Consider the following 21906-nt stretch of genomic DNA (forward strand, 5'->3'; position numbering starts at 1 on the left):
GTTTCTATTGATAACGAGTAGCAACTTGTTGGTGATATGTTTGGGACTGATATATTTAAGTATTGGGAACTGAAAAAAAATGTTAAGTATTTTAGTTACATATGTTTTATTATGTTATTGTTATATAGAATACAGTATAGATAGATAAATAGGTAGATACCTGACAAATCCTCTATTTTGCTCTCTGTCTTATCAATAATAAACTCTTAATCAATCTATAAGAGAAAAATAAATAAGTGACTAAAAGATACCAAATTGTGTAAAATAATACCATCATGTAACTGTATTAAGAATGTAATTGCGTAAACCACCAGATGCGTAAAAAATCATTACGTTCTCATTCACAATCAGTTCATTCGTTACGTAACACCTCTCGATAGATAACATTTGAGGTGTATACCCCGTCTCGTCTGAAGAACATGAAATTTTTTGAAGTAAAAAAAGCTATTGAATATGAGTTGTATATATAATATATATTTTGAATGAACTACGAACTTTTTAGCACATAACTAATATTATCTATAAGAATGTAGTTTGAACTTATAATCCCTAAAAAATTGCAACATAATCTAGTATCTATCTAGTTAAGATTGTAAAGAGTTTTTTTTGCAACTAACTAATATTATCCATAAGAGATTATTACAAACTTTTTTTATAGAAATAAAAAATTGTTTTTTTTATAAAACATAATAACTAAAATATAAAACTACAAGATAAGTTATTATAGCTGTAAAGTAAGTTAAATTTTTTGGTTAAATTATAAAGTTTATAATTTTATTCTTTATTAATATTATTACTACTATTATAAAGTTCATAACTTTATTTTTTTAAATACTCACATACTTCTCATTAATAAACATTTAAGTTTAAAAAAATCGACTTTTTTATAAAATTAAAAAATAGTAGACTTGTTTTAGACCTGTAACTTCAATTATAAATTTCGTATATATTAAAATAAAAAATTTCTTTTTTTATAAAAATAAAAAAATTGTCTATATATAAATATAACTTTAGATTTTTCCTGTTATTCGTAAATGTAAATGTAAGTTCAGTTTTTTAGTTAAAAAATAAATTTATAATTTTATTTTTATCAATCTAACTATTTTTATACATTTAATAACTTTATTTGTTTAGTTTGCAAAAGTTTAATTGTTTACAATATTACATCTCTGTACTATACTATTACAAATTTAATAGTGTTAACTGTTATTTATTAGTATTATTATTTTTTATGAGTAAAGATCCCATACAAATAGATTTATCGTACGTTTTGTACGAATAACAAGAAAAAGTAAAAAAAAAACACGGTGGCTTTTTCGTAATTATTTTTTCATAGGGTAATTATCAAAATTACCCTATAAGATCACAATTACCCTACAAAATCATTTGTAGAGTAATTATGATGCAAGATTAAAATGACCCTACAAGATCAAAATTACCCTACAAGGCCATTTTACATAATTACCCTACAAGATCGTTTGTTGAGTAATTTTGATAATTACCATACGAGTAAAATAATTACAGAAATGTCACCACACTTTTTTTTTTTACTTTTCCACCCTATTCGTACGTTTTGCACGATAAACGTATTTGTATTTGATCTTTTGTCTATTTTTTATATAGTCAATAATTACATTATAATATAGCAAAACCAAAAAAAAAGAGTGAATTTCAAGGATTGTCCTTTATCTTTATACTCATTTTCAGGCGCTGCACTTTATGTTCAAAATTGATGAGTTTTGTCCTTTATGTTTTCATATCATACACGTTTTGTCCTTTAGGCCTAACCCAGTTAGTTTTTTCAGTTAAATTTTGTCATGGATTTGCACATGAGGGCATTTTTGTCAATTCAAAGGTAAGTTCAACGGCAGATTTACAGCTCAAAGCTTTTGCAACATTTTAATTGACAAAAATGCCCTCATGTGCAAAGCACATGACCAAATTTAACTTAAAAAACTAACTGGGTTAGACATGAAGGACAAAACGTGTATGATATGAAAACATAAAGGACAAAACTCGTCAAGTTTAAACATAAAGGACAGCGCCTGAAAATGGGTATAAAGATAAAGGACAATCCTTGAAATTCACACAAAAAAAGTTTAAATATAAAATTTTATTCATTCATAGATCTAGATAAAACATAGGAAAATGACAATGAAAAAACACAAAATACAGTTGATAGATATAATATTAAACTGCGTGAAATCTATTTGTTAATGCACTTTGGGTGATAAGTGCATTCCTTCTAATTTGTAGGGTCTTTATTGGTCAAGACTTGAAACTTAGTCCAAGGTTTAACCTTGGACATTTTGTCCTAGTTTTTGGTCCAGACTTTTTTGTCAGAGGTTTAAGTTTTGGCAAAAGTCAGGGTTTTAGGTTGTGTAGTTTTTGTCCGGGCTTTCTAGTATGTCTTAAAGTCCGTGGTTTGTCTTGTATATATACCTTTATGTGGAATAGACAAGACGACGATTCTGTGTGTAAATTCTGTGCACCTTTCTAACCCTAATCATTGTGTGTGTTTTGTCTGGCGGCTACTGTGTGTGTGACGTCATTCATCTTCCTCATCAAGAATACTCTGTGTATTCTTGATTTCTCTCACAAATCTTTGCATTCTAGTGTTTCATCTATAGTGGTTGATCATCAGGTGGATTCCGCACACCTGTTGGTTGCATTAGCTGAGTGAGATCTTGGATTGGAGGCCTTACAAGTGGTATCAGAGCAGTGTGCTCATACTACTGTAGGTGTTTCTTAGTTTGAAGGTTTTTGTGAGGAAAGTTCAAACTTTGATAGGGTTTAGTGAGTGTTTAGTGAGTTTTTGTGCTTTATTCTTGATTCTTCATTCATTTCTAGTGATTTGGTGATGGATTTTGAGTAGTTTGGTGATTTTTAGTGTTGATCTTCATCTGGGTTTTTACAGGGGTTTTGGTTTTTTTGTTCACACAGTGTTGAAGGTTGAAATAGATTCCTAGTTTGATCTTTGGAAGCATTGTCCGTGGTTTAAATTTTGTGTTTGTGTTTCTGGGGTATTGTTGAACCAGTGTGAAGTCACATTGGGGAGATAGTCCGAAGACTGGTTACTGAGCTCATTGAGTCCGAGCTTTCTTTACACCTCTTTGAGTCCGATTTTCTTTACACTTAGGTCCGAGTTTTAGAACACTTTATCAGATCCGAGTTTAAGTCTGAGAACCCTTACTTGGTCCGAGTTTGAGTTTGAGAAACCTTACTAGATCCAAGTTTGAGTTTAAGAGCCTTTACTAGGTCTGAGTTTAAGTTTGCACCTTCTTTGGTCCGAGTCTAAGACAAATAAACTAGGTCTGAGTTTAAGTTTCATTTCTTTTGGTCCAAGTTTAAGTGCTAGGTAGTCTGAGTTTTTAATCATTCCTTGGTCCGAGTTTTAAATTCTCTGTGTTCGAGTTTAATTCTCTTATCCGAGTTTTAGTATTTAAATCTCTTATCCGAGTTTTAGTATTTAAATCTATTCCGAGTTTATTGTGTTATACGAATTCTACTTGTCTGATTTTAAAACTTTAGTGTTGTGTCCGAGGTTTGTGTTTTATTTCAGGTTTTGATCCGGGTTTTACACTCTGATTAAAGCCTCAGACATTGCACTCCGTGTTTTCTTCTCCGAGTTTTGGACTTGGAAACCTTCCCAGTGATAGTGTTTGCTTGGAAAGCTACTGTTAATTTCTGTTTAAACTCACTGTTTCTTTCACAACTATTTCGAAATGGCAAACAACAATCTGACTGCAATGGTGCAAAACCTCAAGCACAATGCTGAGGTAGGGAGTAACGACAAACCTCCTTTGTTAATAAACGAGCTTGATTTTCCTGAGTGGAAGGAGCGTTTCGAAAGGTATGTACGAGCGAAAGACATCAAGATCTGGTTGTGCATCGTTAAAGGATGTGGAACTACTACAGTACGTACGTTAACGATTGATACTTATTTGGCACTCACTGACGACCAGAAGAAATTTTATGATTGTGAAGAGAAAGCTATGTTAATGATTACGATGGCTATGACGCAATCTATACTTCATACTTTCCTTAAGAGAAGTAGCTCGAAGGAGTTGTGGGATAGCATGACCGAGCGCTATGAAGGAATGCAATGTACAAGAAACGACGACTCGAATGTTTGAAGACTCAATTCGTTGTGTTTAAAGCTTTAAGAAATGAATCATTTGATGACACCGTGAACCGATTTTATCATCTGTTGAGCGAACTTGATAGAAGTCAAGAGGGTATCTACACTGAATTTGAGAAAGTTGAGAAGTTTCTGAATTGCCTTTCCAAAGAATGGAATATGTACACCGCGTTAATTATAGAAGGTGTTCTCTACGAAGAGCTCTCATTGGAAGAAGCTGTACAAAAACTAAAGAGTTATGCTTGGAATATGGAAGATCAAGCATCTGATTTTGAGAAGATCCAAGATCCTCAGTTATATAAAGCTTCAAAACCGACGGATAAAGGTAGTAATGGTGGAGCCGGTGTTGCCCTATATTCAAAGAATGAAGTTCCTGCAAGTGAACACGCCTTTATAAGCAATAATGTCAGTTCAAGTGGAACAACCAATTCCAATCAAGGAATGTACCCTTCTAGTGGAGCTCAGAAATCTCAAGGAATAAACTTGAACATTCCAAAGGTAGATGCAAGCTGCTTAAAGTTGATTGAAGAAAACATGAGTCTTTTGGCGTCCTTCATGACTGCCTACGAGAACTTCTGTCTTGGAAAGCTCGTTGAACCGTCAAGTCTCGATGAGGACTTTGACCAGATAGACCAAGACGAAATGGAAGAACTTGATCTACAACTCAATATGGCACTCTTAGTTCGTAGAGCGAAGAAATTTCTGTTGAGAACGGGTAGGAAGTTCATAGGAGGTCAGAAAAAGACTCGAATGGGAGTCGACATGTCAAAGGTGAAGTGTTACAACTGCGGCATCTATGGGCATTTCGCACGTGATTGTCGAAAGCCGAAAATGGAAAGATCTGACAGAGAAAGCAACTCTCGGGGAAACAATTCAAGACCTCACAACAATGCTTCAACTGCTACTTCTAACTCAAGTACTCGTCCAAGTGGTTCTGAAAATCTTACACCTTCGACAAACAATGCTATGGTGGCTCAACCTCTACAAAATGTGACTGAGCCTTACGACTGGGGTTGTTCATTGGAAGACATTTCATGAGCTATTGTGTCACAAGCCTTTATAGCTGAAATTGTGAACGAAGAAGTGTGTGAAGAGGTTATCGAAGAGACTAGCATTGAGGAACTTGCGGTTGTAGCTGAGGTTTTTGGGGAAGAGTTGGATTCGGGCAATGTTGCTGAGAATGAAGATAGCCTGAGTGAAGAGTCTGTTGAGAAGTCTAACAAAATAGAAGATGAAGAAAAAGGAGAATGCTTTGAGTTTAACATCTCCACAGCTGAAATGCAGCAATTTGCGGATGCAGAAGCTAAAAGGTTGGAAGAAAACTCCAGAGAAAATGAAGCGTGTGCATTCATGGCTGGCATTGAGGTAAAATCATCTTCTGTAGATAAGCGATGTGCTAGATGTTGAGCCACCATAGCATTGTTTGTCGAAGGTGTAAAATCATCTTCATAACACAAACTTAATTGCAGATTTAGAAAAATCCAGAGAACTCATTGCGGTTTTGTCTAATTCGGATAAAGAACACCGAATTAAGATAAAAGCGCTGAAAAATGATATCTCTGAATTTGAGAGACTTGTCGCTCAGGGAACTGTTAAAAATCAGGAATTAAGATCTGAACTTGAAATGAACCAAAATTGTGTTTTGGAAAACAACAAAATCATTTTGGAAAAAGATAATCTGATTTTAAATTTGCAACGAAAAATTGAAAAGTTCGGGGATTCATCTGAAGTGATGAATTTCTGTATTAACAACCAACGTTTCAAAGAATCTGAGGAAGAAATGTTCGGCATCGGTTATAAGAAAGTGCCTCCACCGGTAAACCATAATTATACATCGATGCCAAGCATTGATCCTGAATTGGCAAATTTTGTGCCAAAGACTCCTCTGACGGTTGAACCGCAAAGTGAGTCAGAATCTGAGCCAGATGAGGCTTCTGACTCAGAACAGTCGAAGGTGAGTGAAGTTACAAAGAAAAACGAGCTAAATTTCGATAACATTGAGAATTTGATAAGTTATAAAATTTTGGAAATTTTTAATCAAGTTCAAAATGCGAAGTCAAAAACAAAGTCACGTGGGAAACCCAAAAAGAATTTGAAAAATATCCCTAAAACTGAGTTTGTTAAAGGGGAAGATTTTATCAAAGAAGTAGAGAAAATCGAGACAGGTTCAAACTCTCACTTTGTCAACCAAATTTTTGAGAAATCCCACTAACACCTCATCATCTTCGACCAATCATGAGGAACGTCCAAAGAATAGTGCAAAAGTTCGCAAATGTTATAAGTGTCGTGGGAAAGGACACTTAGCAGCAGATTGTACAGATGACAGGGGTAAATCTCTTGTTGATCCTGATCAAAAGAAACCTTTTGTTGAAAACCCACAAAATGAAGCAGTTAATGTTGAAAAGAAAAACGGTAAAAATCAGAAGGTTGAGAAAAACAAAGTGATTAAACAAGAAGTAAAACCAGTTGTCAAAACAAATGTTAAATCACAACAAAATCATGATCATGGGGAGAAACTAGCTGTTATTAATCGTGGGGAAAGATCGGAAAGTTCATCGCAAAGACATGATACTCGTGAGAAAACCCCTCACAGACGACAAAATCATGTTACTTTCCAAACACTTGAGAATGACCAACGTTCTGGAGGTTCGAACAACAACTATGTTAGACCTCATGCACAGAACAGATTCGTGAATGATCGAAATGCGTCACCCCCCTCCCCCCCCCCAATTTCCAAATCAAAGACAGCATTCGGATAATCATCCACGATCATTCTCAAGACACGATGATATTGCTAGATTTGGTAGGAATTTTGAGCAACCCAGGAATCAAAATTACAGAACCAAAACTATGGAAGCCGAGGTTATGGAAACTCTGGTTATACCAACAGATCGTCAACTCCGTATAATCCACGATTTGCGGGGAGTCATTCCAACAATTTCCGAAATGGAAATGGAGGACACAAAGGCAATGATGGTTATTTCAAAGAGTTTTCTTATGTTGATGAATCGGGACGACCCAAGACCATCATGGCTTGGGTCCCACACTCTAACTAAATTTTCTTGTTGGGGAGTGTAGGAGCCGCTGAAGAGGGGTATCTATATTTGGTATATCGATAGTGGCTGTTCCAGACACATGACAGGAAATAAAGAGTTATTGAACAATTTTAAACAAATTCGTGGTGGTTATGTGAACTTTACCGGTGAGAAGGGTGGATACATCACTGGTGAAGGTTCAGTGTCAAATGGAAAAATTACGCTGCATAAAGTGAACTATGTTGAAGAATTGAAGCATAACTTGATGTCGGTTTCTTAAATTTGTGATAACAAGTACACGATGTTGTTCACTGATAAAGCTTGCTTCGTTTTCCATCCGGGATTTGTTGTTCCTGAAGATTGGATCGTAATGAGGGCTCCATGGGTGAATAACACATATGTCATGGACATCCGCCCGTTGGTTAACTCGTCTGCTCCAGTGACATGTCTACTTTCGAAGGCGACTGAAGATCAATCGTATCTCTGGCATAGGAGAATGGGCCACGTGCATCTGCGAAAAATGAACCACTTAGTGAAAAACAACTTAGTGTTGGGGGTTCCTTTACATAGTTTCAATATGCACAACAAATGTGAATCATGTGAAAAAGGAAAAATCAAACGAAAGCCTCACAAACCGAAAACTGTTAACTCAATCCAAAAACCACTTGAATTGCTTCACATGGATCTTTTCGGCCAGATCCATGTTGCTAGCATTTGTGGGATGTCTTATTGCCTAGTTGTCACTGACGATTTCTCACGATACTCGTGGGTATTTTTCTTAAAAACAAAGGACCAAACTGTTGGTATCTTAAGAGACTTGTTCAAACAACTTGAGAAAAATTATTCACTTCCTATTAAGAAAATCCGAAGTGACAACGACACTGGGTTTAAAAATCATTATATGTATGAGTTATGTCGGGAAATGGGAATAGTTCATCAGTTCAGCGCTCCATATATTCCTCAACAGAACGGAGTTGCAGAACGGAAGAATCATACCCTAACTGAGGCGGCCCGAACTATGCTCTCTGAATCAAAATTGCCAATTTTCTTCTGGGCCGAGGCGGTAAACACTGCATGTTATGTGTTAAATCATGTGCTTACGGTCAAAAGAGAAGATAAAACGTGTTATTAATTGCTTGAAAACAGGAAACCGAACTTGTCTGGTTTTCAACCTTTTGGGATCAAGTGTGTTATCAAACGCACCAAAGATACTCCTAAAATGGGGGAAGTTGGTGAAGTTGGGTTCTTTTTGGGATACGCCAATGGAACTCCAAACAAACGCGTTTATGACATTAAGAAGCGAATAGTAGAGATCGTGTTTGATATAACTCCCTTGAGTTTCGATCCTCCACCGTCCGAATTCGGTCCCAAAAGCGGTTTTGATTATGATAAATTATTTGATTCATTCGTTCTTCCTGATGTTTCAGAAGAAGATTCGGAGGTTGTATACACACATCTTTTGAACAAAGATGAAGTGGATGTGAGCTGGAGAGCAAGTATTCCCACTAATGTGTCTTCGAATGTTCCAGTCGCTAATTCTTCGATCGTAAATGAAGTTGTTGCTGAGCAGATCCCCAATGCAGCTGCTCAATCTACAAGTGGTGATCTTTATGTTGACTTTTCAGCATATCCAAATGTTAATGCGTCTTCTGGAAATGATCAAGCTTCTAGTAGTAATGCAAATGCTGAAGGGGAGTTTCAATCGAATTTGGGAAACAATCTTCAAGCTCTGGCAATTCCAGTTCCAAGAACAAATATTCATCATCCTGTTGATAATATTATTGGGAATCCAAATGCGGGAGTGCAAACGCGAAGGATTATTTCAGAGATGCAGTGTCTGTTCTCTGCTATCCAGAAAGAAGAAATCTACAATCTTAGCCTACATGAATGTTTTATCTCTCAAATAGAGCCGAAGAACTATCAAATGGCTCTAAAGGATAATTCTTGGTGTGAGGCGATGCAAGAAGAGTTAGCTTAGTTCGATAAGTTAAAGGTGTGGAACTTGGTCGATCTTCCAAAGGGCCAACATGCAATCAACACGAAGTGGGTTTTCAAGTGCAAGAAAGACGATAAGGGTGTTGTCGTCAGAAACAAAGCACGGTTGGTTGTTCAAGGCTTCAATCAAGAGGAAGGGATTGATTATACAGAAGTTTATGCGCCGGTGGCAAGACTGGAAGCCATTCGTTTGTTTCTAGCCTTTGCTGCACACATGCGTTTCAAAGTCTATCAGTTGGATGTGAAAAGCGCGTTCCTTTACGGAAAATTGCATGAAACTGTGTATGTATCCCAACCACCAGGTTTCGAAGCTCCAAGGTCTGACAACAAAGTCTATCTGTTGGACAAAGCTCTCTACAGTCTCCATCAGGCTCCTCGGGCGTGGTACGAGACTTTGTCAAGACATCTATTGGAGCACGGGTTCTCGCGTGGCGCGATTGACTCCACACTGTTCATTTTGAAGAAAGGGGGAGATTTTCTGATCGTGCAAATTTACGTTGATGACATAATTTTTGGTTCTTCAAATGAAGAATTGTGTCGTGAGTTCGAGGCGGTGATGAAGTCAAAATTTGAAATGAGCGCGATGGGCGAGTTATCCTTCTTTCTAGGTCTTCAAGTGAGTCAAGGAAAAACCGGGACGTACGTGCATCAGACAAAGTATTTCCACGAGATTCTCAAAAGATTTGGATTGGAAGATAGCTTACCTTATGACATGCCTCTCCCGACAAATCACAAGCTTTCACCCAATAAGGAGAAAGATCCTGAAGTGGATCCGACTCTATATCGAGCAATGATAGGTTCGCTAATGTGTCTTACTGCTTCACGACCAGATATTATGTTCTCTGTTTGTTTGTGTGTCGGGTTCCAATCAACTCCGAAGGAGTCTCACTTGAAAGCGGTCAAGCGTATCTTCAGATATCTGAAAGGGACGCCCAAGCTTGGATTGTGGTATCCAAGCTGAAGGTGGTCTGGATTTGATAGCGTATGCTGACGCAGACTTCGGAGGGTGCCCGATGAACAGAAAGTCAACCTCTGGCGGCGCACAACTTCTTGGGAACCGTCTTGTCTCTTGGCAATGCAAAAAGCAAGTTTCCGTTTCTCTATCCATGTGCGAGGCCGAGTACATTGCTGCATCAAGCTGTTGTGCTCAGGTCTTGTGGATTCAACAGCAAATGAGGGACTACGGTTTGAATTTTACTCGAACTCCTATTCTTGTCGATAACAACTCTGCCATTTCCATAACTAACAATCCAGTTAATCACTCACGCACTAAGCACATAGATGTTAGGCATCACTTCATTCACGATTATGCTGAGAAGCGTTTAATAGAAGTGGTTAGGGTAGACACCTTGGATAATCTTGCCGACCTGTTTACAAAGACATTCGATCGGGCTAGATTTGAAAATCTGGTCCGAATGATTGGCATGATCAACCCCGAGTAAAATGCTTTTCAAAACTCGCATAGAAACTTTATTTTATGTTTTCTGTACAGTTCTTACCGCTTTCGAAAAATTGAAAAACTCCAAAAATATTTTACTTAGTTGTAGGATAAATTTCAAGAAAAATACAAAAAACATTTGAAAAATATAAAATGAAGTCGTGTTGAGATATAAGGGAAATGATTGTACATCGGTTAGTCGTATCTGGTGCAGGGCTATGGTCATATATAAAATTAACCGTTAACTGTAGCAGCTTCATTATACGTTGCTTCGGTAGATTTTACGCGTCAATAAGAACCTGTTTTTGGTATATAAACATAATGAACTGCGTAACTTGTGTGGCACATCTCTCGGATATATGGTCTTGGTACCGTAATTTTGTTTGATAGATTGCCGAGGTTCTGAGATACGTGGTCTTTATGATGTTTATCATCTGAGTATCATGGTTGTTTCTTTTACCGAAAATAACGGGGACGCAAGTCTAGATCTTCCATGATACCATACATACGTGTAAATATCCTTAATATATGATGCATTCGACCTCAATAAGTGATAAACAATCACATGTCCCACAAAATATGTGATAATATATCACAGCTCTTATGCGGGAGTCAAGTTCGTCTCTTTGTCTGTACGATGGTACTAACCTGTTCACGGACTTGCTCCTGTGCCCTCATGCATCTGAAAATCAAGTTCCTCATCAATAAGTGATTCTATCACATAGGGCTTGTTTTCAAGTCAAAATAAGTGAGTATCTCACATCAGTTTATACGTCAAAACAGATGATAAATGGTATACTCACCAGTAAGATGATCTCTCGTGCATACCTTGATACAGGAGTATATTCTGAGGTGGGTAAACATAGTTACAGTCAGCTTTTAACACACTTAATCACATATCTCGAAACCAATGTTCGAAAGCGTGCTAAAACTTAAGTGGACCACAATACCGTTGAACGTCTTGAACTGTCAATATCATTCTAAAAGATTAAGCTTAAATGCTATGGTTCTTGTGTCGGATACTGACAGTAAAACCGATATGATTCCTTTGCTCCGATTTCAGAAAAAGATAATTAGTGTAAATAAGTTCTTAGGTTTAACTTCTTTAATTTAGTTTAAATTGAAAAACAACAAAAAGATTTTGATTTCTTGTTTCTATGTGCGAGTTAACTTTCTGAAAAATACTCTAAGGGTTGTGAAAATTATTTAATAAGATATTAAACATCAAGTTCGGTAAGTTAAAATAAGTCTTTATCATGAAAAATCGGTCGTGTAAGATACATCTAAGTGTGTGTGGGTAACTTCGTCAGTTTGATGGGTTCGATAAAAATTTGTTCCGAGCAGTGATATTTTTCCGTTTCGAAATGTTCATGTTTCTGAAGTAAAAAGATTGTTCTTTGAAAGTTTTACCAAATTGTTACTTAATTTTATTTCGAAACTTATCTCGACAGTTAATGTTCAAAAAGTAGTATCAATCAGTTAGGAAAATAATTTTAGAGTTTTTGAATTTAGGGGTTTTAGACCAATCCTTAAGTGGTCCGATTTTTTAATAAATTTATGTCCGAGTTTTGTAATTGGGTTAATAATCGAGTGTTTCAAAAGGGAACCCTCTGGTCCGATTTTTATATCCAACCAAGTTTCTTCACCCTCTTGGTCCGACTTCTTAACACTCCCTCAAACCCTTTCCTCCCTCATTCAAAACAAGTCAGAACAGGCTCTCTATTACACCTCCTCTTTCACTCCATTCTCCTTACAAACAAAGTTCTTGTTCTTGTGGTTAAAACCTCAAGTCTTCTTCAAGGTATGTGCTTCAACACTCATCACATCTCCATTGTATCAATTTAGGTAAGAATCTTGATTTCTAGGGCTTGGATTTGAACTTAGTGTTCTTGTTTCTTGTTAAATTCTTGCTTGAATCTTTCCTTCTTACTGATTGATGATAATATTTGATGTTATTGAACATCTTGAAGTTTTTGTGAGAAAATTTGGGGGTTTTGTGTTTGGCTTGAAGAACTTGGTGTTCTTGAGGTTGGGGGTTTTGAACCTTGAAGAAAATTGAATGATAGAGTTGTTTTTGAGCCTCGATTGGTTGAAATCTTGTGTGAATATGTTCTTGAATGGGTTTGTTTAGGTAAAAATGGTGCTTGTTTGTATGATTTTTAGTAGAATTTTGTGATGTTCTTGGCGGGGATTCTTGGGTTTATGGAAGAAGATGAAAGAAATTTGAATTATTACTTTTCGATCTTGATATAGTTTGCAAGTTCTTGTTTGTTTTGTTGTTCCAAGTTTTTAAAGAAAGTTTGAGAGTTTTGTTGTTCCGATTTATATTTGAGCCTTCACTGTGTTCTGAGTTTTTGAGCAGATCCTTTTTTGTCTAGAAACGGTGTTGTTTCGAGTTATGTTTTATTCCGAGTTTTCAAAATGGTTCTGTGTATTCCGAAAAGTCTGAACTCCGAGTTTTTAAATCTCTTAAAGGTCCGAGTTTTTACAAGTCCTCCCAACTCCGAGTTTTAAATCTCTCAAAGGTCCGAGTTTTTACAAGTCCTTTGTTTGTTCTGAGGTTTGAGTTTTAACTGATCATTCCGAGGTTTAAAACAGTTCAGTTGTGTTCCGAGTTTAAAACAGTTCAGTAGCGATTCCAAATTTTTAAGCATAGTAAAATTGTTCCGAGTTTTTAAATCAACAAACTGTGTGTTTGTTCCGAGTTTTAAACATAGAAAGTTGTTCCGAGTTTTTTAATTCAACAAACTGTGTGTTTGTTCCGAGTTTTAAAACATGTTACAAAAGGGGTTTCCGAGTTTTGTTAAAAGTCTTCAGTTCTGAGTTTTTGCTCCAAAGTTTCCGAGTTTTGTTCATAGGTTCAGTTCCGAGTTTTTGTTCAAAACTTTCCGAGTTTTGTTAAAAGTCTTCCAGTTCCGAGTTTTACTTCCAGATTCCGAGTTTTAACAAGTTTCGAGTTTTCAAATTCCGAGCTTTTAACGCCGGTTGAAACTGTTGGATCTGTTCCGATTTCAAGTTTTAAGATTCCGAGTTTGGGTGTTCTATCTTGCTTGTTTTAAAATAAAACCTGTTTGGTCTGTGTTCAGCAGTTCAAAGTTGTTTTGGTCTGTTATGAGATAGAACTGTTGCCAAAATTTATGGTTGGAGTTTACTATGTGTAAACGGTATACTCTTGTTTCCTATCTATTCTGCGATTATATCTGATGCATGTGTTTCGTTTTTGTTTTCCAACAGAGATGGCAGAACCACCTCGTCCTGTTCGAGATATTCATCGTCATCACAATCAAATTGCATTGTTAAACGAAAACGTTCGTGGTGGAGCCGAATATTCTGATATTATACGTTTTCTTCGAAATTCAAGAATTTGTTTCGCGATTTTAGAAAATATTCACCAAGTGCAAGAGTATATTGAAGATTTTTGGCGTACGGCTCAGATTGTTGATGATTCTATCGAAGCTACTATTCATGGAAGCCCTATTGTTATCATGGAAGCCGTTATTTGTGCGGCTTTGCGGTTTGGTGCCTTAGATTATGGAAACACGTGTTATGTAAAGCAAATTCGTGAACGTGGGGTTAGATCTTTCGGTTACGTGGGTTCTTTTACCAGGAAGGAGATCGCCAAAAGATTGATTCTTGGGCAGTGGAGATACTTCTTTCATGTAATAATGCAGTGTCTGTCTGCACGAAAATCGGGAACGGATACGATGGCTCATGATCTTCTTTCTGCGATGATTGGGTTAACTTACAACCAGCCATACAATTTCTCACTGATGATTTTCCAAGCTTACAAACACCAGATTGGTCTGAAGGTAAATGATAAGCGATTGATGATTCTGTATCCTCGTTTTCTTTCGCTTATTATTCGACACTTGTTGCCGAATCTTTCGTTCGACGCATCTCTACCTGCCTATGCTCAAGCGCCCATGCATACTCGTATTTTCACTGATTGTGCCAGGGTTAACGAGTCCAAAAGGACTGATGCTCATCCTGTTACGACTACTTTGCGTGGTGCTATTGTTCAAGGGAACTACAATCCGGAAAATGATCCAATTTGGTTCAACATTAGGAATGGTGTTTATCAAATCTTTGTTGGAGGACTGCAAGCAGTTGATGATAATGTTTAGGAGCCCGTGGTTGTTCACCTCAGGTTGATCTTCAAAAACCACCGGTTAATTCTCCGGAACCTTAACCCATTGAAGAACCAGTTATTGCTGAACCAATTGTTGATGCTTCTGTTCAAGAAAATGTGTCTGTTCAGGCTCCAGTTTCTACGTCTTCGGCAACAGGAGTTGCTGTAGAAACTGATGAGGTGATCCTAGAGCTTGATGCGGCTCTAGAAGCGGGTACGTCTTCCCATGCAGTTGACAAAGGGAAGTGTCCTATGGAAGAAGTTTCTGTGGATGAATCTGTTAATGACATGCTAACTGAAAAACAATACCTCCTGTTAGTTATGAAGGACCTTCGAAATCGTATCACACCTTCTGAAAGGGAAAAACTTGAGTTATTTCGCGCAAAGGTTGCTTCTTTCGGTCCCTCTTCCGACTGGAGTATACGCTTAGCTAGTTGGAATGATAGAGCTAACGATTTGGATTCAATCGCTTTTAGCTCTTCTTCTTCTGATGATGAGGATGAAGACCGTCGTCGTCCTGATACTGATACTTTCCGTGTGCCATTTCCTCTCAAGACGTATAAGCGACGACGTGTTACTGTTTCGGATCTTCAATCTTCGAGTCCGATAGTTGCTTCGTTATCTTCTCTAATGGGTACGGGCAATTTGTTTGCCCTATCAGGTAGTTCTTCTTTGCCACCGTGACCTAGTGCTTTCACCGATATGCAAGCGCCAAAGACACGGCAAGTCCGTTCGAGGGTTGCTTTTGGTCCAAGTCCGCCAGTGCGATCGAAGAAAGGATCTCAGAGATCTCCAGTTCTGCCATCCTCAGGTCCTAGGCCATCCGGTGCACAACCGTCTGGTTCTAGACCTGCTGCTCCTAGACCTTCTACAGTTTCTGTTTCGAGACCATCAAGTTCGGGTCAAGAGCAGAATTTTCAAGAGTTTGTTCGTGGCAAATTTCAAGATGCAGCTAAGGTCATGGTACAACATAAGAATCAGATCGCGAAGCAGCAGAAAGAAATTGTATTCTTGAAGAAAAGAGATGTAGTTCGAGATCAGCAGATGGCGCAGCTCTTTCGTCTAACCAAAGACCAGAATATTTAGTTGGGAAAGTTCATAACACAAGATGCCTCGACTTCAGCCCGGCAGAAGACTTTGGCAAGTACCACGGATCGGCTTCTCGGTATTGTGACGGACCTTGTGTCACTCCTTGGTGCTCAGGGGGGGGGGGGGAATTCGGATTTTCAGATTCAGGCTTAATGTAAGATAGATGAGCTAAAGAAAATCAGAGATGATCTTGACAAGGACAAGGATCCCAACGCAGCGAAGCAGGGGGAGCAGTCAAGGAGCGCACGTGCTCCTGAAGCTGCAACCTCGACTCAAGTTGAGGGGGAGTCCTCAGGTGCAGCTGCAGGGGGAGATAAAGGTCCTGTAGATGCTGATACAGGTGCCCTATCTGATTCGAAATTAGATCCTGCTGTTGATTTGGTTTTAGGAGCTGGTGAAGTGTTTGAGGAACTAGTTGAAGACTGGCGAACTGATGACGAACTAGCTGGTAAGTTCAAATTCATTGAGACTGCGTAAGGGAAAAGGATCGAGTACGAGTCCCTACCGGTTAATAGTGATGATATTAGAAGCTTTGTGTTTGGTAGTGAAATGCCTGAAGAAATCTTTAATCCTATTAGAGTTCCCGAGGAAGTTAGTTTGGTAGCTCACAAATGGTTTAAACATCTTCCCGATGAAACTCAAAGGAAGAGGTATATAAACACAAAAGGTGAGTATTCGGGTCATATTCGAAGTTGGGATTTTGATGAGCAACACAGCTTGGTGATGATCAAAAGGACCGATGGGGTACAGTATTTCAGGCCAAGGGCCAAGTTCCTTCAGACTCTTCCAGCTCGTGATCTCCATCACATTGCTCAGCTGGATCTCAACAACCATACAAATGTTGCTAGCATCAGAGGATTAATTCCTCATCTAGTTGCTGAGAGTCGAGAAAGTAAATGGAAGACTTTCAAGCCAGCAGTTGGTCGAGGAGTTAAGTACTTAAATAAGTTTACTGGCAAGGAAGAATGGAAGATGGTCTATCCTCCAGCGAGATGCCTCCGTAAAATTCCTATGCGCAAGTTTGATCTCGATAAATTTGACAACATAGGTTATTGGTATCTTAATGGCAAGACTGGGGAAGCGGTGATTACCGAGAAGATAGTGACTGTTGAGATTGCAAAAATTCTGGATCCGATTTGGCTTGTCAACCTAAGGGAAGCACATCTGAAGAAGCTTCGTCGCCTGCCTCTGAAATACCTTAAAGAAGACCATGAGCTAGCTGATCAGTTCATCAAGGTAGTTCAATTCTGTGTGAAGAACAAGGTATGGGCAGGAAGCGAGTACTTGAAGAAAGGATGAAGATCTCAAGACCACATGAAGACCATGCACTGATCAAGGGGGAGTTTGTTAATGCACTTTGGGTGATAAGTGCATGCCTTCCATTTTGTAGGATCTTTATTGGTCAAGACTTGAAACTTAGTCCAAGGTTTAACCTTGGACATTTTGTCCTAGTTTTTGGTCCAGACTTTTGTCAGAGGTTTATGTTTTGGCAAAAGTCAGGGTTTTAGGTTGTGTAGTTTTTGTCCGGGCTTTCTAGTATGTCTTAAAGTCCGTGGTTTGTCTTGTATATATACCTTTATGTGGAATAGACAAGACGGCGATTCTGTGTGTAAATTCTGTGCACCTTTCTAACCCTAATCATTGTGTGTGTTTTGTCTGGCGGCTACTGTGTATGTGACGTCATTCATCTTCCTCATCAAGAATACTCTGTGTATTCTTGATTTCTCTCACAAATCTTTGCATTCTAGTGTTTCATCTACAGTGGTTGATCATCAGGTGGATTCCGCACACCTGTTGGTTGCATTAGCTGAGTGAGATCTTGGATTAGGAGGCCTTACACTATTCTGCTTCTGAATTGGCACTCGAGGTATCTTCGATCGAGTTTTCTTTGTCATTGTCATCAAAACCATCTAGATCAATAACCTGACTCCATTTCCATTCAGCGAGCCTCTTGGATCTTTTTCTTTGTGTTTCAAACATCCGATCCTTAAGAAGGTGTAAAATTTTAATACACAAGTTAAAAATAACCATTATTGTTAGCTCTTCACTAAATTCACATTAAAGATTAGATTTGTTGGGACTAAATATTGCAGTAAAGGCTCTCGCAGTAGTTGTTCTGTAAGGGCTTCCATTACTTGCTTCAATTGCATTGATTTCTCTTTTCTAGCCTCAGATTGGTACCTAATCTTCTAAAGATCAACCGCGAGTCAAGTCAAAAAACATTAGTAGTGCGGTAGTTTTTTAATTTAAAAACTTTGTTTTCCCCCTTGGTTTTTTAACAGATTTTGCCACCACAATAATTAGGGAGTTTGTTTTATTGAGTTTTTATTGAGTTTAATATATTGTGTTTAATATTTTTAAGTGTTTAATATTTTGTTTTTAAAGGTTTTATTATGTAAGGAGACAAAGAGAATACAAGGCACATCCAATATAATTATGAGAATCGTCAAAAATTACAACAAACAACTATGTGATGCGCAATTTAGATTGAAGTGATCTTGGTGTCAGGTATGTCTAATATACTGATTTTTTCTTGGGACTAATAATAATCTCTGAGTTTTAGAAAGAATATTTATAATTATCTCTTATTTTTCATTCTCAATCTATCCCTATAACATTAAACTGTATTTTTCGGTCTAGAATGTTCTTTTATTATATACTTAGAAAAATACTATTTTTTATATGTGTTTATATTATATTTGATAATTTTACTCATGTATCATCTTTACGAATAAGGTAATCAACTTTTACCCACGCATTCAAACACTTAATTATCTAATACCACGATACTTTATAAACAAGTTGGACGACTTTTACATGCTCACACTTACATTTCATTTTCTTTTCTTATGACACTACAAAGAATGTGAATCCTCATAAATAAATAGAAACACATACTACATCATGTAGAACACACATATTAACATCGTGTAGAACAAATTGGGTAACAAGATGGTATATCTCGTAGGAAGGCACTTACTAAAATACATGAAACTTAACGTTGTATATAACTATTGCTTGCGCATGTACCTACTTTGAAATTATGTAGGATACGATAAAGCACATACACGAGGGTAAAGTTTTCAACACACGACACATATGTTTCTTGGGCGCGAAACATGCTACGCGTCTTATACACAAATATCACTAATGGCTATATGTGTAAAATAATTTTGATATAAGTATGGATATGTAAAATACATGGAACGAAAACTAACTTCTTAATTTAATCAAATAAAAATTTGTTGTAATCACGCATAGTCATTAAATAGTATACATATTATTTATGAATGAAATAGGTCATAAATTAGAAATTTGTCAATAAACTTAATAAATCTATTGTAACGGATCCTATATCATCATTGACAACTGTAAAGAGCAAAAGAGTCGCTAGCATGTTTGACTAGTAAAATAGCATAGTGGGCCCAACGTCTAATGACGTAGAAATTTTAATTTTACACTTAATCTATTAAAAACATAAAAGAAATAGAGTTATCTGAAATACCTATAATACAACAATATACTAAAGGGGCAGTGCTCTAACGGTATCCAAATGACTTTGGGAGTCGTATGTTTAGTCTCGACGGTGAGTTTCCTCTGGTATTGGTGATGTTGTCTTCATTCGCAAACGTGGGTGTCCTTTTGCCTATGGGTTCACCCGGGTGGCCGAGCTTTGTTGGACGTTCAAAAAATACATCAACATTAGCACCGTATGCGAGTCTAGATAATCTAGGCATGATTTATTAAACCTCAGTTTGCAACCGAAAACCAAAAGATCTATTGCCCCAACCTATGATACATCAACTCAACATATGATATGCCGCCATCATATCACCAAAGTGTATTAAGGTGTTGCCTCCACCAAGTGGTATGGGTCTTAATCTCGTTGTGGACATTGGTGCCATATTCAAGACTAGATTTAGTTGGTGTGTGAATTTTGTCATTAAAAAAAAAAAAGAAAATTGAAAATTAAAAAACAACCAAAAAACCTAATCTGATGATTATAAATATTCGGGTGAATACGGATAACATAAATTATTTAATGCGAGAAAAAAACTAAAATTATTAACGTATTTTAGTTAAACTAAATCCATCCTTAAGAGGTTGATGGTTCAAGCCTTGGGGTGGATAATGGTGCAAAGGTAGAAGTAGATCATATCTATTCAGAAATTGAAAAAAAAAACAAATAACAAAAATAAAAACACCTGTTTGTCGAACGTTTGATCCATTTACGACACTAATAATAACCTAATAAAAACCTACCATACCACAACCCCATTTAGACAAATTGCATATACATCATTTTTATTTATATATTATATTTTATAAAAACACACTATATATAGGAGTCACGTATCACGTGACTCTACTGTCTCTACACACATACTATGTTATTATTTATATATTTGTTTATAACATATATATCAAGTGCCACCATAATTAAGCAACCATGCAGACCTCCCACATGAAGGAGTCATCAAACACTGGTAATCAAGCTCGATCCCGATTTCATCGCCAAGCGCCATCGCAGCAATTCCAGGATCACAGATCGCTTGAGAACGATAATCTGTGGTGGAAGCTGCTTCCTCCCACATGAAGGAGTCATCAAACACTGGTAAGTCGGAGTTCAAACTGTTTGGAGTTGAGTCGAAAAACATAACGTTTTCACACAATGGATCCATGAAATTTGGTTTTCCGAAAGGATGGTTGTTCGGAGGATGATCATATTCATTCATGGCGCAATGCACCACACCAGCCTGGATCCTTTGCATCTCCAGAAGGAGATGCTGACACCTACAGGGAGTAAAACAACCGGAGTTAATTAATAAATAAAAGTATTAATGTTAAGTAAACTAGTTTTTAAAATACCTACGTGAACAGAAAACCCTAATTTAGACAAATAAGGGACCAAAATAATTGACAATTTTTTTATATGTTATAACTCTTGTCGATTGAAATGAAATATGTTATAACATGTGCTTTGGTGAAAAATCGCAAGCTAAAAACGTGCACTTTTGATTAAAATCCTTGGCTAATTAAGCCTTTGCTTTTTAAATTTTTTTTTTTCAACTTTAACAATTTGGATAATTTTTCCCATATTTTACTCTATGTTGTTCTGGGTACCTGGCTTTTGCCGCAACTTCGAGCAGCATCAAGGCCTCCTCCGAAAAAGTGGGTTCTGGAGCGGGTGGAGGCTCCACCTTAGGAAGGTTGAGAACAGCATCGGGACCAAACAGTTTCCGGGCGCTGTCATCATAAGCCAATGCGGCTTCAATGGCGGTGCCGAATGTCCCTAACCAAAGACGCACTTGGGCTTTGGGATCACGGATTTCCGCAACCCATCGTCCCCATTTGCGTTGCCTAACACCTTTGAAGATGCATGAAGGATTCTCTGGGCCACCTTGCCCGCCTCTCATGTTCCCTTTTCTTGAGCTTGCACGGGCCACCTTGCGTTCACCACCACCTCTACGAGCACCACCATCATTGTTTCCGACACTCCTCACAGAATTCATGGTTCACTAAATCTGATCACAAAATGTGAAGTGGATGAAAATGGAAGAATAAAAGGGTGGATTTATAGAGGGGGGAGGTATGGATGTGTACATAGCATTAATGACATTTCTTTTAATGTAAAACAACATATACTTATTTCATAATTACTAAATGCATGGAAAGAAGGAATGTCTTATTAAAGAATCTCGAAGGCTCGAGAGCTACTTGTTATCGGCTCGGTTAAAAGCTCAAACGAGCCGAGCTTTCACAAGCTTGAGTTCGAGCCCAAGCTTTCACAAGCCTGAGCCTGAGCCCGAGCTTGAATTAGAGCTCGTTTAGTTATCAAGCCCGAGCTCGAGCCAAAAATACAAAGTACATACAGCCTCACGAGCCTAAACGAGCCCAAATAAAATTTTAGTTTTCAATATATATAATTTAATATTAATGATGAAAACATTGGCGAGCTGAGCCTTAGCTCATTTAATCGATATTATTGAAGCGAATTTGAGCCGAGCTTTTAGCTCGTTTAAGGTTGTTCTCAAAATAGCTCTAGCCGAGTTCGAGCTTTGGGTTTTACTCACGAGTC

General features: G+C 37.4%; 1 protein-coding gene across 1 annotated transcript; it reads right to left on the minus strand.

Moving 5' to 3' along the window:
* Nucleotides 1-20251: 20251 nt before the first annotated feature.
* Nucleotides 20252-21340, minus strand: LOC110943596 (dehydration-responsive element-binding protein 2D). Its single transcript, XM_022185334.1, has 2 exons — nt 20952-21340; nt 20252-20621 (listed from the first exon to the last, which is right to left on the minus strand). The coding sequence occupies exons 1-2, from the start codon at nt 21338-21340 to the stop codon at nt 20252-20254; spliced, it is 759 nt and encodes a 252-aa protein (XP_022041026.1).
* Between the last annotated feature and the right edge of the window lie 566 nt (nt 21341-21906).

This window comes from Helianthus annuus, chromosome 5 (genome assembly GCF_002127325.2).
Source record: "Helianthus annuus cultivar XRQ/B chromosome 5, HanXRQr2.0-SUNRISE, whole genome shotgun sequence".
Taxonomy (NCBI): Eukaryota; Viridiplantae; Streptophyta; class Magnoliopsida; order Asterales; family Asteraceae; genus Helianthus; species Helianthus annuus.

Bases quoted from the DNA above. Each gene is read 5' to 3' on its own strand.
- LOC110943596 (XM_022185334.1), bottom strand. From the start codon at position 21,340: ATGAATTCTGTGAGGAGTGTCGGAAACAATGATGGTGGTGCTCGTAGA. The intron at 20,622-20,951 runs GTACCCAGAACA...TACTCCCTGTAG, and splicing joins GAAGTTGCGGCAAAAGCCAG to GTGTCAGCATCTCCTTCTGG.